Source organism: Aphelocoma coerulescens, chromosome 6, assembly GCF_041296385.1.
Source record: "Aphelocoma coerulescens isolate FSJ_1873_10779 chromosome 6, UR_Acoe_1.0, whole genome shotgun sequence".
Classification (NCBI taxonomy): Eukaryota; Metazoa; Chordata; class Aves; order Passeriformes; family Corvidae; genus Aphelocoma; species Aphelocoma coerulescens.
In genome coordinates, this window is record NC_091020.1 from 29,310,305 (window position 1) to 29,326,457 (window position 16,153).

General features: G+C 38.3%; 1 protein-coding gene across 2 annotated transcripts in view; it reads left to right on the plus strand.

Moving 5' to 3' along the window:
- The window catches only part of FHIP2A (FHF complex subunit HOOK interacting protein 2A), a 35,373-nt gene that overhangs the window by 13,189 nt on the left and 6,031 nt on the right, over nucleotides 1-16,153 (plus strand). The window contains exons 6-16 of one of the 2 annotated variants that reach the window (XM_069020089.1): nucleotides 2,327-2,365; nucleotides 4,113-4,406; nucleotides 5,270-5,466; nucleotides 6,666-6,780; nucleotides 6,885-6,961; nucleotides 7,065-7,257; nucleotides 8,482-8,651; nucleotides 9,481-9,624; nucleotides 11,332-11,422; nucleotides 13,093-13,236; nucleotides 15,799-15,939. In XM_069020089.1, the coding sequence (XP_068876190.1) occupies nucleotides 2,327-2,365; nucleotides 4,113-4,406; nucleotides 5,270-5,466; nucleotides 6,666-6,780; nucleotides 6,885-6,961; nucleotides 7,065-7,257; nucleotides 8,482-8,651; nucleotides 9,481-9,624; nucleotides 11,332-11,422; nucleotides 13,093-13,236; nucleotides 15,799-15,939 (1,605 nt within the window). The remainder of the gene's footprint in view (nucleotides 1-2,326; nucleotides 2,366-4,112; nucleotides 4,407-5,269; nucleotides 5,467-6,665; nucleotides 6,781-6,884; nucleotides 6,962-7,064; nucleotides 7,258-8,481; nucleotides 8,652-9,480; nucleotides 9,625-11,331; nucleotides 11,423-13,092; nucleotides 13,237-15,798; nucleotides 15,940-16,153) is intronic. The other variant, XM_069020090.1, reaches the window with a different exon arrangement.

The window sequence follows — 16,153 nt, forward strand, 5'->3', positions numbered from 1 at the left end:
TTTATACATCTGATTTTCACTAAAATTTCATTCAGGGCTCACAAATACACTTGCCCAAGGTCTTCTTCCTTTGCAGTGGAAGTGCCTGCAGAGTAGGGATATGAAGTACAATGTAGAACACTGTGTGAGGGAGACCTTGGCCTTCTTGTGTTGTTTTTGTCACCCCAACAAAGACTAAAAGACAGATTGCAGGGGGCTCTGAAACCTTGGAAGTTGCTGAGTGTTCTGCAGAATTGGGCCCTTTTTTGGTAGTGGCACATATGTTTGTAGCTGCAATGCCAGCTCACAATCTACAATACCACGCCATCTTCTGTCTGTAAGAAAGCCAAGTATCTTTACTGCCTCCTTTAACATGTGGCATTATGAAATCAGAGTGGGAAGATAAACAGTTTCTAGACTGACTTTCTGTTCCTATTTAGAAGAAGCATAAAAAAAATTTGGTTTATATAAGTCCATTTAGAAATGCCTTGTGCTCCCACTTCGCTGTTTCCTATGGTGACAGTCTCTATTGAGTATGTAATACTTTGCTGAAAAATACTCCTTCAGGAATATTTTACAAGCTTTCCACAAACAAGGTCTGTGACAGCAGAGGCTGCTAAACTGCAGAAAGATGTTATTTTCCATTAGGTATGTGATTATCATTTGCATGTCAGTAGTAAAGAATCCATCTTGAGTTTATTTTTACCTTAATTAAGAATTATCCTGATTGCCATTGTATCCACTGTAGTTGTAGAAGCAGCAGAAATGGTGTAAGGATTGAAAGGTAATGTTTAAACATCAGAAGCACTCAGAAGCAAACTACTGCATGTATTACATGCAAAATATGGTAGAATTCTAAACTGGTATTACTTTTAGTGTTGTTTGTGTGAGTTATATGGTTTAAGACTCTTACACTCAAATAGTGCCCTTTCAGTCAAACCTGAGAACCCCAGTCATAAGAACCACAAGTATTTCGTCCCACACTATTAGTGTTCTTCCCCAAAATAGCAAGATTCCAATATTAAAAAACAGACATGGAGAAACAGGTTATTTCAAGTTTCAAAAGGATTTCTAGTTTCACAAAATGCTGGCTGTGGAGTTCAGGCAAGCTGGCAAACATTTCTTGTAGCTCCTGTTTCCTTCACAGCATTATTCTACATGTTGTAGCCCAAAGCATTTGTCTTCACAACTTGTGATGGTTGTTTCCAGATGGGGTATGTGGGATGCAGAATTGTGCTTCGTTAGAATTGAATATTCTGGTTGTTCATGTTTGGCCTCTTAGAGGTGCTATTGTTGTGACTTGATCACTGTTTCAAATGCATGAAAGGGTAAATTTACAGAATTCTGTGTGGCATTTCTCTCTCAAATCTCCAACACTTAGAAGATGAAATGCAGATGGATCTCTCCAAAGGGTGTTTGTATCTGTTAGTTTTGCTTCCTTCTTTGGCTGTTTCTGATCAGTTTATACAGGATTTTATGAACATAAAAAGCTGAATGTGTACAAACCCAGAATTTCCTTTGTGTGATTCCATACCAAATAGTATATTCATAGAATGCTCTTTTATATCTTAAATTTTATATATAAATGAATAAATATATAGATATAAAATTATATTTTAATAAAATCTTTCACCTATATTGCTTAACTAATAAGGCTACATGGCATAACTGTATTACTTTGGCAAGTTATGTCTGTTGTGGAAATAAGAACTTGAAGAACTTCATTCTACTTCTTAAAATCTTTCAAATCCCTGTACTAATTTTATTTTGACATTAATGTATGCTTTTTCTAAAACTGATTTTCCTAGTTCTTGTGCAGAGAGAAAGAATATACACTGTAATATTTGACTTACCACCTCTAACTCAGGTATATTTTAGGCTAAACTTCCCTCATCTCATCCCATCTTACATGAGAGACTCCTTGCAACTGATTGTTTCGTGAAAAGGGACACTTAATTCTCTGTGCTTAAATTTCTCCTCTTGAGACCTTAATAAAGTTCTAATATAGTAGCTAAAAAGTTGTACCTTCATTTTATAAAATGAACAGTAGTTTCACTATTCACTTCTACTTTCAGTACTGCAAATTATCAACTTCATATTTCTCACCACAAATTAAGTAGAGATTCTCATAAGCTGTGATATCACTTGATTTTTTTCATAGAACTCCTTTTAAATCCTTCAGAACTTAGATGTGGCATCATCCACCATAATTTTGAAACTGATGAGTTACATATCATGAAAATACAGGAGTGTGGTTTTATATTGTCTGCTCTCTGTTAATGCTGAATCTACGAGTACTTTGTTTAGAAAGCATTGAATATGTGTTTTATGTAACCTTTTCTATTAGGTCATTCAGGATCCTGTTTTGCACCTTTGCAGGAGGCAGGTGAGCAGCTGAGCTGCAGAATTGCATGATTTGACAATAGGAATCTTAAATACACACAAAAACTCTGCCTGTGTGTTGTTCAATGGACAAACTGCTTTGTGTCACCTGCCAATGTAAGGATAATGAGCTGTGGACACATTTCTAGGGGCATTCATACATTTATATATGTTAGTTCTCTCATCAATGCCTTAGCTAAATAAACAATGGCCTTTCAAATTGTAGAAGAATCCAGACATGAAGTAATAGAGTGTTTTACAGAATATTGCACAGTTTTTGAAAAAAAAAAGCTTTTCCCTTTAACAGCCCTGCTTGCTGCTTGAGTGGTGCCAGCAACAGTGTAAAATCCAGGACTGAAATGCTGTTCCAGCCTTTATGTTCAAGGGTCACCGTTGTGATTCAGATATTTCTGTGTACTGATGTAGTAGGTGGGACAATACTGGAGGACTGTAGAAGCTTTAGGGACAGACAGATTCGGTTCAGACAGACGCGTTTTTGTTGCTTTGCCAGCCTTGCGCTTTTCACACTGTCAAAACAAATAAACATGTATTGAAGCAGTAATTTTTCTACTGCATTCAGATATCATCCTTATTTTATAGCATGCAGTGTGCTGCTTTTACCACTGGTTTGCACCTCCAGGGAATTGGTTCTGTGAGTGTATCACAATGCTCAGTGCCAATTCCCCACAATGTGCATGGCACTCAAACAAGTGTTCCCAGCAGCTCTCCAGTTTGCTGCCTGACTGTCATGTACTCAGTCCCTGCTGGTTTGTCTGTACTAAAGCCCATTAACCCCAAATGGTTAGTCTTTTAAATTATTAATGCTTGAGATATATTTGTAATAATTTTGGTGTTATCATAGAGAAGGGAACCGTTTGGATTTATAATCTCACTACAGTTCTCACTTGAAAGAAATTTCTTATGCTGCATTCTAATTTATGATTCCAATAAAGTATTCTTCACCTGTGCTTGTGCCAGAAGAACACTGAATTCTTGCCTTTCTGTGAGTTTCTTGGTGGTATCACAGAGCACAAATTTAAATGTCTTTTTATGTTCTGGAGAGAGATTTATGGGAAGACAGGTGGGTTGCCTTTTTCCAGGCAAAGTAGAGATTGATTGGAGCTTCTGAGAAGGTTCTCTGCAACCTCTTAGAGTATCCAGTGCCCAGTGCTAACTTCTATTATCTTCTCTCCATTCAATCTACTCAATTTTTTCTTCTTGAGAAAACACAATTTGAGAGTACTCTGCTGTCAGAAAAGGTGTTTCTTTCCCCTTCCTGTTGAAGGTAAAATCTCAAGAAATTTAGATTTAATTTACTTGTGTGATTCCAACTGGAAATAGTGTTTCAGACATTAGATGCGTGTGAGGCCTTGACACAGAAGGAATGTTTTATAATAAATGCTAAGTTCTAATGGTGCACCCATAAGGTAAATTAAAAACTTCTATCAAATTGTGGGCAAATCAAGTGAATATGTGCCTTCAGTGGTGAAAGAAAAAGCTGCTTTCCTTTTGTAAATGGTATATTCAGCCCTGAAGCAAAATGTGTAGGGCTTAAGAGAAATTTAAGCAGATTTAAAAGTGTCCTAGGTTTACAAAGCACCCAAGCTCCCACAGCCCTTTAGGTTTTACATGGTTACTGTATCCAGCCTTGAGTATTTCAAATGTTGATGTTAAAAAAAATGCTTTTCGTAAACTCCTGCTTCAGGATGAACAGTAATTTCAGCTGTATAATTCAAAAAAATGCTTTGCAGAGTAAGTTAAAAGCAATGGCTTTCCAAGGATCAGCAAGTGTAATCACAGAAGACATGATAAAAGACCAAGAGTCCCTGACAACAGACACGGGGCAGCCTGGCCAGCCTGAGGAAATGCCCGGTGCTGCCGGAGCGGAGCACATGGAGAAGGAGGATGAGCTCCCACAACAAGCAGATGATCTCTCTTTCAGTCTGGATGAACTCAATGTCACATCACCACCTGAGTCCTCCACTGCTTGTCCAAATCAAGACTATAATTTAGTGAATTCTCTACTAAACCTCACTAAAAGTCCTGTGAGTTGTTTTTTCGATTTTGGGGTTTTTTCCACTTAGTGTGATAAAATGAAATAGTTGGATGCTGGGTGAAGTGGGCAAAGGGAGTGAATAAATGCACTGTATTTTAGCTATAAAAAGTGAAATGAGGGGTTTTGCAGGCACTTTTTGTAAATTGGCAATTTTCTTTGCAAATTCAGATTGAAGTAAAAATGCTATTTTAAAAAATTAATACTAAGCTTGTTGATGGTAATCTAAGTGGGTTTTTAAAGACATTTGTATAGGGTGCTATATGTTTCACAGAAAAGATACATAAGATAATCAGAAGGCTAAATATATCACAAAACACTATTTTTAAAACTACTTTCAGTTGTTCTGACATAACCAAATGCACTCTCTTTGTAATGGCACTGGGCTATCTCTAGGGGTGTGTTCTCTTTTAAAAAAACCTGCTTTATGTTTTATCCAGCTCCATCCTCAAATTCAGACTTAGATTCTTTCAGAAAATTTAGAGGAGGTTTGGGTAAGCCTGTAATTGCTACAGCAATGCTGAGAGCAGAAAACCAAGTCTACCACTGTACATTGTTATTGTTACATGATTAGTTTACAGGATTTAGTATCTTGGTCTCAAGCTGACCTATAGCTTTAGTTCTGTCAGCTGGAAGGTTGCAGCTGGCATTCTTAGTATTTGACACAAAATCAGGTGATGTCCTTTATTTTGTGACATCCAGATTCACAAGAGTTAGTGACTGAAAAGGCAACAAAATTAAGTGCATTCACTCACTGGGGGGGAATGGAGAGGTTTTATTTGGGAGGTGTTTGCTTCTTGATTTCCACTGAGCTTCATTCACCCTCTGATTAATTCTTCCATGCCCTTCTGCCAGGATGGCCGGATAGCAGTGAAGGCCTGTGAAGGCCTCATGCTTTTGGTGAGTTTGCCAGAACCAGCAGCTGCCAAGTGCCTGACTCAAAGCACTTGTTTATGTGAATTGTTGACAGACAGGCTGGCCACCCTCTACAAAGCCTTGCCTCAGTCACTGGATCCCTTAGACATTGAAACAGTGGAGGCAATTAACTGGGGGTAAGAATTTTATTTTTGTATTTAATACCCAAAGTGACTTTACACCTTTCCCTGATACTAATTTGATAGGTAGATGCTGTGTTTAAAATATTCCCCTCCACACATGCTAAAGCCTCGAGGGCAGAGCTGAGATACAGCTGCAGCACAGTGGTTCACTTCGGGTGTCCAGTGTACCTGTGATTTCTGACATGGGGCCAGGTTTGCCTGCCAGTCCCTGGCAGAGATGCCTCAGGGGTCAAGTTCTTCCACTGAATTACATCAGCAGTTTGTAGTGGTGTCACTGTAGTATCAGGTATGGGTTGTATTCTCATGCAGATGTCACGGATTTAGGAAGTACAAACTTTTCACTGAATGCAGTGGGCATTGTAAACTGCTGCGGGGGGCAGGAAGGGTCCATTTGATAACAGGCAGTTGTTGCAAAATTTTTGCAGCAAAAAAGAAGAAGGAAGGAGTTACTGCATAAGTCATCAGCATGAAGCAAAAGATACATGCCTGTTACCTTAACTGCTTGTAATTCAGATTCTTAAAACATTTGTCTTCCCCACTCTGCTTTCATTATTAGGAATTGCTCCTGATCTGTTAGTACCGAGACAAAAGTAGGTATTTGCAAAATGCCTAGGAAAATTTCTGGTGGTTGGAGTTTGAAATTAGAAGGGGAAAAACCCACAACTTTGAATTGTGGGATAAATAAATATTGGAGTTTTTTACCAAAGAAGAAAAGTGGTGTATTTGTTATTCCTTAGAGCCCTTAAATTGAGATAGATGTTTCTTTCTGAAAGATTCAGTCTAGTTCAGGTATACACTGTGTGGTTTTGGTTGACTTGCCTGAGGTCGCTTACAGAGTAGAGAAGAATAATTGCCTTCATTTTATGGTTCTGTGACTACAGGAGTTACTGATTCAGTTTCTGTGGTCTGTGTTTCCTGGGAGGACAGACTTGGAGATCAGTTTTCCCTTCTGACTCCAAAAACACTTCACCAGAGTTCCTGTGCTGTACATTCTGTGTATCCTTTAGCATGCACTGAATACCTTTGTAGTGATGGCAGTGCCAGATCCACAGAGACCAGCAGAAAAGCTTTTTTAATGTTCCCTTCATTACAAGTAGGTCATTAATTATTCTGTTAGGTTCAATTAAGAATGAAGTCCAAGATTCTTCAATTACTTGTAGACTAAATAAATATTTCTTCTCTGTGTTCTCTAGTTTGGATTCCTATAGTCACAAAGAAGATGCATCTGCTTTTCCAGGGAAAAGAGCATTGATTTCATTTCTTTCTTGGTTTGACTACTGTGATCAGCTCATCAAAGAAGCACAAAAGGTTTGAAACGTGTTCAGATGATACAAATATATTCAGCAAATAAGTAGTTCCAGTTGTTTCTTAGCTTCTGAATTTGAGACACACCATTTTGTACTTTGTTTCAGACAACTGCTGTTGCTATGGCAAAAGCTGTGCGGGAACGATTCTTCATTGATGTTATGGAACCTCAGCTGATGCAAACGTGAGTAGCATCCTACAAGACACAGCAGAACAGAATCTGAATCAAGCTGATTTTTTGGGGGCAGAAATCCACTCCATATCTGATATGAAAATGTTTTGTTCAGTTCAGAGATCGGAATCCTCACATCAACTGCACTATTGCACCGCATTGTTCGTCAGGTGACTTCAGATGTCCTGCTGCAGGAACTGGTGTATTTTATTCTTGGAGAGCACAGAGAGCCAGAAACACTGACAGACATCAACAGGCACCCATTGCGACACAGGTTGATCGAGCACTGTGATCACATTTCTGATGAGGTGAGGAGTGATCTGATACAGGAATGTCTGCTGGCCAGTTCTGGAGTGTGGAGAGTCTGCAAAGACACTGTCGGGAGGACTTTTCATATTTGTGTCACGTAACATTTTTTGCCAAGAAAGAGAATTCTGGCTCCCAGCTTTACAAATTCCCTTTAGAAAATGAAGTGAAGCTGTTTTGTCCACTTAGCATATTTCTTTTTACTTTGCTAAAGATTCTTTGGTGAATTTGCATGCTCACTATGCATATCCAGTTAGGCTTGCTCGTCTGTAAGATAGAATGAACTGAGTTTTTGTAATTGCATTTTAATTTGTGCTTTATATTGTGTTGCTGTTATTTTCCATGTTGAGTCAATTCTGTCTTATTATCATATAAGATACAGATAAAAATTTGGTGTTTATATGAACTAAGTGTGGTTGGAGAATATATGCAATGCCATTTAAAAGATGATGTTACAACTTTAAGTTCTGTACATACAGTAAGCATAGTTAAAATAATTTACTTCAGTAAAATCCCTCCTCAGAAGCTGCTTGTTTCACATTTTTCATTAAACAACCTCAACCCTCTACTTTTTCAAATAGAAACCGAGCTTGCCTGAAAGACAGATCTGTGCTTTGTCATATCAGTTTTTTCAGTATGCTTACCTGCTCACCCTGTCAGAATGAGTTTTCTCTGTAAATTAGTTATCTTTGCAAAGCTAAACTCTCTCAAGCAGTCTTGAAAAATTCTTTGTATTGCTTAAAGTCAGTGTTCTTTTAAAAGCCTACACGACATCTCTCTGTAAAAATCTTAGCCTATAGATCTAGTCACAGTATCCCAGTATTACTTTCTTTTATTCTGGGTGTTTATTACTAACTTTTAAGCCCTATTGTGTGTCTCATTTGCACAATGACAGTCATCTTCCAGCATGAATCTGACTGTAAAACAGTAAGCTAAATTCTGAGTTCTCTGTATGTTCTTGGCATTTTTGACAGATTTCAGAACAGTTTTTGTTTTACAGAAAAAAAAATACATTCCCATATTGATTTTCAAATATTTATGAACTCTTCATCCATGCTTATACCACATGTAGCATCACAATTTCCTAATTTTTCTTATGATTTTTGTTACCTTCCATAATGTCAGTAAGTGCTTGCAATGTTCTAGGATGGACAAAGCAGATAAAAGGCAAAAAGCCCAGGGCAGCAGTGCATAAGTTGCTTGAAATTTTACTCTTTCTATTGCAGATCAGCATAATGACTTTACGAATGTTTGAGCACCTTTTGCAAAAACCCAATGAGCACATTCTTTATAATTTGGTTCTGAGAAATTTGGAAGAAAGAAACTACATGGAATACAAGCCTCTCTGTCAAGAAGATAAAGATGTGGTAGAGAATGGACAGATTGCTGGAGCAGTGTAAGTTTCATTTTTAAGGGAAGTTTTCACAACAGCAAAGTTGGATCCTTATTTTTAGAACAAAATGGGGTTTTTTTTACCAGTAATTGAAAGAAAAGTGAGCCTGGAGAGCACTTGAGTGCTCTATGTATTCATCCATATCCGTAAAGTGATGCAGAAATTCCTACATCAGCAACTTATGGAAACTCTTAGAACAGGAACAGAAAGTCTAAAATTACCACAAAGCTCTTTCCAGAACAATAGACACTCGGAAGTCTTCATGTCTCAATTTATTTATACATCTACCTAGCTGAAATCTATGCATATTTCATTGCAATAAAATGAATAATATTCTTGAAGTGAGAATATTCTTGAACAAGTCAGTCACTTCAGTGTCTTGCTTACATTTATGTTCCTAGTCATTTTTGATGGAAGAATATTTCTGAAGCACTACATAAAATCCTTTTAAATATGCTAGGTCTAACTCTTGTAACTCAATAGGACAGGTAAGGACTGGCCACACAAACTATTTTAGTCATCTAGAATAATTTAAATATGTCCTGGAGTATGGCTCTCATGTGAAAAATGTAGCTAAGAAGTTTTTAAGTGACCTGATGCAGTAATTTTGTACAAGTCAAAAATGTCTAGTTTGTTGTTCAGATTGTTGGGTATTTGCAAAGGTTGGTATTCCTGCATATTAATTAGGTAATACAGTGTGGATATTGTAATGTTCTGGAAAACATCCTAGTTGTTCAGAGAAGGAAAACAGCCTGCCTTGTGACCCAGAGATTTTCCTGCCTTCCATAACATTCTGTCAGTGATTATGTTTTTGTCTAACGTAATTTCACAGAGATCTGGAGGAAGATCCATTATTTACTGATCTGTCTCCAGATAACACATTGTCAGCTCAGGAGTGGCTCAGTGCTTCTCCACCTGTCAGTCCAGAACATCCAAAAAACGATGGGAAGACTGAAGTTCATAAAATTGTAAATAGGTGAGTTGAAACAAAGACTTAAGGAAATGTCTGAATGTGTGGGTGTCTGCACACACTGTGCAAATTAAATGTGTACTCTGTAATGGATGTTATTCTGTGCCAGCTGGGAAAATTACTTCACAGAAGGAAATTATGTGGCATTTTATCAGAAAGCTACTTCTGAAAGATTAGAACTTGCATTAATTCAACATAAATGAGAAAAACAGAAGAACTTTGCAGCTAATGGTTGAATACTCAGAATTCAGGATGAAAGGCTTGTTGGCTATAAAAGTTGCTTTTTGCAGAAATATTTGCTGTACTTAAAATGCTGTTACAGGACTTGACCTTCCTGGACAAGTCTGGGGAGTCTTGCCATAAGCCTTCCAGGGGAAAAAACCCCTCAAACTTCCTTAGAACTTCAAAATTCTTTAAACACATAAATAAAAGTAAATCAATGCCATGCTAGAGATAATCTTCTGTTCCCTGAAAATCGTGGCATCTGTGTTACCTGTGACATACCTCAGTGCCTGTTGGACTCACTGCAAATTGGATATCACAAAGAGGACAAGCTCTGCCCTAAGCAACTTAGTGATGGTAATTCTCTTAGGAACTAATATTAGGACGAGGGCTGTTTGCTCTGTTAATACTTGGTAGCAGAGCAGCACTGGTGTGTCAGTGCTGACCTATCTGCTTGCCCAGAAATAATCAAAGGTGTTAGCCAAAGGAAGCAAACAGCCCAAGGACAGCCAGGACAGAGTGGCATCATCACTTCTTGCCCTCTTTCCCCCAGTATTGCTATTTATAGTTTATGGTGGATGTGGTTTGGAGCAAAGACACAAAGAACACTCTCCTAAATTCACCTCTTTTAATCTCCATCAGGGAATAAAAATGTTTTCTGATTTGCAGTGTTCTGCAAATTTGTATTTTTTGAGATAAGATGAGCTCCACATGAAAAGTCAGCTACTGCATATTTCTGCATGTAAATTCTACAGGAGTGTCCAGCAGTTCTTGGGGTATGGTGAAGGCTGAAATTTGGAATCAGGGTCCAAGGACTGGGTTTTATTTTGCTGTCTAGAAATTTCAGTGGGTTTAATTTACATGTTTTTAAAGACAGTTACTAGTATTATTCAGAATGTCCTAATGCATTTTAGGTCAGACATTGGTGAAGTAATAAGGACATAGAGTATTTGACTACATACCTGGTGAAGGCAATTATAGTTGTAACTGGGACATTTATATGCAAATACTCCTCTGTGTCTTAGATGTTCATTTTTTTGCCACAACAAACTGGTAAATAAAACTATCTGTGAAGTAGGTTAACTGTAATTCTTCTTCTCTTTTGTCTCGTTTATTCCCAAGTATATTTTGTTTTAGCTCTAGTAAGATGGAGTCTGACCTTTAGCAAATACTTGACCTATTTATGAATATTCCCTATTTATGAATATTCTATCTGCTGATTCTCAGAAAATGCTTCCACTGATGACTTTACCTCTAGTGCCAGATACAAAACTTCTCAAAAACAATACACCTTTTTATTGCAAACAGTAGTTGGAATAGATAGGCTTAAATAGATTTTGTGTTCTCTGTTCTTCACATAAAGTTATGGTGAGTCCATGGATTAATTGGCCAGACAGTTCAGCATTGTGTGTACAGTGTTACAGATGATGGGAAAATATTGATCTGGTGCTCTGTGGAATATAGTCATTAATGTACTTTTTCTCTCTTCAGTTTTCTCTGTCTTGTACCTGATGAAGCAAAGTCATCATACCATGTGGAGGGTACAGGTTATGATACTTACCTCAGAGATGCCCACAGACAAGTAAGTCAGTGAACTCTTCCTTTGTCCTTGAGAATTTGAAATGCTGGTGAGACTATACAAATGGTTCTGTAAATAGTCCTATTAAATGCATCTTTTGGTAATGGAAGATGGGAAAATTCAATTTTCATTTTTAATGAAAACTTACCTTTGGAGATCTTTCAATGATGAATTCACCTTGTATTGCTCTGGTGGGAATAACAGATGACATTAAATGCATTAATATTCATATAACAAATACAGTGAGAGAAAACCTGAACTGCAGATAGATTCTTAATTTGCTTCTGCATTTATCTGCATTCTCTTGGAGAATTGCCTGCCAAGCTGTTTGAAAGAACTAAAGAGAAATTAAAATGCTGCATAGGAGTTATGCAATCTGGGACTTTGCAAATAAAGGCTCATCACAGGGAATGCACAGCCTAAGGCATTCAGGTTTGAAGTTGGGAGGTTGGGTAGGCAGGGAAAGCTTTATGATTTACTGTTTAGAAATAAATGCAAGTTTTGCTTTTATAAACATAAAATTTCCTTGGTCAGAGGACAGTCATTGTTTGGAGCTTTCTTATTGAAACCCTGTGAATCTTCTAGAATAGCAAAATTTATGCAAAGGAGCAGAGTAACTGAGAGCTATATTTAGTAGGTAATTCAAAAATTCCATAACCTTGGAATTACGTTATCAGCTGCTGCTTCATCTGTAGTCTCACCTGAAAAGAAAGGGAATAGAAAATAGCGAATAAGGAAACAAAGGTTGATGTAAAATTCCCCTATGTTCTATTCTTGGATGCCAGAAACCACTTATCATCTTCGCCTTTCTTTTATGCCTTGGGAAAAAGAGTGTACTGGGAGTTATTAGAGAGCAGAATTGGTTTCTGTCACTTCCTGACGATGATATGGCTACTGTTAAAATATTTCCCCCCTAAGAGTAGCCCTGCCTGTTGCTGTTATTACATCCAAATAGCTGTTCTGCTTCCTTATTTCTATTCCTGGAAGCCTGCACAAGCAAGTAAGCTACAATCAATGCAGAATTTCTTAGTTTGTTTTCTTTTGCTTCTGTTTCTTCCTGTGTTCCTTATTTTCTCTGCTGTAATTTGTGCTCCTTTCAAGGTGTAATTCCTTGCAAGTGAGACATCAGGCAGCACACAGCAAATATAGGGCAAGGCAGAGAAAGCCAGGGGTGTTAGGAAACAAAGAGAGGGAAGAGGAAGCCTTGAAATGCTTTTAGTTTGTATGTTCTACGTATACACATGCCCTTCCTGTCCTGGGAATTAGGAAGCAGAATGGTTTGGATAGCAAGATCAGCTACACATAATGCAGTGGAAGTATGTTAATGTACTCTCAAGAAGATGTATAAGAATGCAATTCCTGCTTCAGAAGAACCCTGATTCAGATGTGTAGTGTTGGCTTTGCTTTGTGTTTTGGCCCCAGCTGCTTTTTGGGAGCTCTGTTCTCCACTCACTGTTTCTCAAACTACCCTAGTAGCAGGAATGTCCCCAGGAAAATGAGGTGCCTGCTGATAGTGTTTTTACTGATAGTGTTTACTCTAGAATGACTGATCTTTCTGAGTATAGATTTATCATTTAGGTACGGATTATGGTTTTAAGGTGTATGGACTGTCAAAGGAAATGAAATGGGTTCCATGGAGATTAAAGTCTGTTTTCCTCACCACTTCTTTGTAGTTCCGGGATTATTGTGTCATTTGCTTGCGGTGGGAGTGGCCCGGATCTCCCAGACCTTTGGAAAAGTGCAATTTAGAAGCGTCATTTTTTGAAGGACACTTCCTGAAAGTCCTGTTTGAAAGAATGGGCAGGATTCTTGATCAGGTAAGAAAAACCAAGTTAAGAATTCCTTTTCTGATACTTTTATCACTTGTAAAGAGCTGATCTCCATCAGGTCCTGGGGATTCCCATCACTTTCTAGTATAGTGTCATATTATTGTGCAATGTCCCATTTCCTGGTCATAAGCAGGACAAGAGCCACTTGCACATATAAATGCACTGGGAACATGTGCAGGAAGCCAGGAGTAGCCTCTAGGTCAGCTCTGTGAGTGTTCCTGGGAACATTCTGATATGAATCTGTTATATCAGAAAGCTTTGCAGAGGTGATAGCTCTCACTAACCTCGTTTCTGACAGAAGATAGCTCAGGCACACAAGTGAAGTAACTGGTTTCAAATACCTCAGGTACTAGACACTACCTTCTTCTTCCTGCTGATAGTACAAATTTCTGTAGAACTGACTGTAGCCTAAGAATTTTTTTTTAATTTCCTGAACTGTAAAATTTTCTGGGTTTAATCTTTTTAGCTACAGGGAATTTTTTTAGGATTTATCTGATATGGGGCCATTTTACTGAGTCTGCTGACATATGGACAGAAATAAAAGCTCTGTGTGAAGAAGCAGCTTTCTTTAATGCTCTCAATTAGTTGGAATCACAACAGCTATCTGTCTGAACAATGCAGCACGTGTTACTCCTTTGTTTCCTTCTCCTCTTGTGAACACCAGATAATGCTCATGCCTTCAAAGCTTCCTAATGAATTGGCTGACTCAAACAGCTCTAAAGACCTTCTCCTACAGTGCAGCTAGGTAGGCAGTGAATGGATTTATGGAAGGAATTTTTGTCTCTCTCTGCAGAGTAGCTCTGCTATAATAACTCAAAATGTAGTGATCTCTTTTACCTGTAACGTCTGTGGTCCAGGGGCTGAAAGCTTCATTTGTTAGGAGATTGGGATGAATCTATTGCTGGAGTGCCAAGTACAGAAATAACTGCCACTGACTGGAAGAAATAAGTGCTTTCATTTCAAAAGATTTATGAGGCAACTTTGCAATGCAACAGTGTGTGGTAACAAATTCAAGAATAAGATACCTAAATATTACTTATGTGTACACATGTAGTCAGTGGAAATTTAGTCAGAGCAGCCCCAGTAGTCCCTGGGGCTCCTAGGCTGAAAGGCAAGCAGGTGTCTCTTTAAGTGCAGAGTGAATTACCAGCTCTGCTTCCTGGACTGTGTGAAAGCCTGACTCAGGTGCCTGAGCTCAGGTATTTGTTGCCATTTTTGCGATGCCCAGGATATTCCCAGAAGTTTGTGGTTCCAACCCAGATCTTGCAGAATCCACCCTCTGTGGAACCATCAAGACACCAGCAGATACTTGGGAGCATCTGAGATGGCAGGAGATGTTTGTGTGTGGGCAGGTGTATCAAGTGTCAGATCTCTGTTGAGTCAGCTAATGAGAGCTTAGACATGTAGACATGGCTAAATATATCTGTCTTAATCTGAGGCTGAATTAATCCAAATCTTCCAGACCTGAAAAGGGGAAGATTCTGTTCCCTAATTCTTCAGTGGGATGCTAACTGTAGAGCATAAAGATGAGAATTTGAGGTCATTAAATCCTCCTCTTTTAGGTGTGATTATGCCAGTGAAAGTGTTACTGCCAATATGCAGTTAGAGGTTGAATGAGGGTCCTGTAATCCACTTAGATCAACAAGAGGTGTACCAAAGGAATGTCTGTCCCTGTGTTGTCAACCTAGTCTGTTCTGCCATTGAAGAAATGGAAGAAAATTCTACTCGTTTGCAAATTCTGAGCTGAAGAATTAAAATGTCAGCTTGTTTTCACTGAAAGACGAGAAAATCAAAGATGGAAAAAAAGTTTTGGAACATAAAGAAGCCATGGTGAAAATGCTTGCTTTTATGGAAATAAGTTTCTTACTAGAATGAGCAAATCTTTTAAACTAGGCACTATTTTTTTCCAAGAAGATCAGGTACTATTTTATTCCTTATGACAGATAAGCATTTTCCAGCATCTGACAGTGTTGCCTCTCCCATTTAGTTAATTTGGGGAAGGGAGGTAGACAAGAAGCTCAGAATTTCCTGCTGCTTTCCCACTCCAGGACTGGTCCCATCTCCTGTAGGTTGCTGCCACAAGATGGCCAAGCCTTCTGCAACGGTTCTTTCCCAGAAAAAAATAAAGGAGAAGAGAAATAACGTGTTAGCTGTAAACATGGATTTGTCTCTGGCAATTTCCTGAGCTCGTACACTTTACAGTTTCCCAGGAGAAGCAAGCAGATGTTTAATCTAGGCTGATTCCATGCTATTTCTTTAGCTGAAGAAATGTTTTACGGGAAGAGAACTTACCCTGCAATAAACAAGTGTGCAAAAGCTTCAAGTGGTTCAAGTGTAGCAGCGATGCAGATAATAACATCTAATGCCCAACTGCGATATTCACAGCACTGCTGCTGTGAAAAGCAGAGGTTGGGCCTGTCTTCTAATACAACATTTTTATCTTTATTTATTCATAACCCTGTGTATAAGTTCTAGTAGTTAAATAAAGATGAGGTGGATGAAAAGAAGCCAGCATGAAAATAACTAAGCACTGTTTCCCTCTTTTTGCAGCCCTATGATGTAAATTTGCAAGTTACGTCAGTGTTGTCCAAACTGTCCCTGTTTCCCCATCCTCATATACATGAATACCTTTTGGATCCTTACATCAACCTCGCCTCTGGCTGCAAATCTCTCTTCTCTGTGATTGTCAGGGTGAGTAAAGACACCATTACTAATTACACATGGCTGTACAGCAGTAATATATTTAATAACTTTGTAGTTAGTGGTAGTAGTTGCTGGGTAGTTTAACTTGGTAAATGTTTGTCATTGAAAGCAGATACTTACAGTCCTGATTTTGAATCAAGATTGGGCCTAGATGGTATCTCTGCTCATGCTCATTTTTTTTCTGATGAGGGCTGTTCTTGAC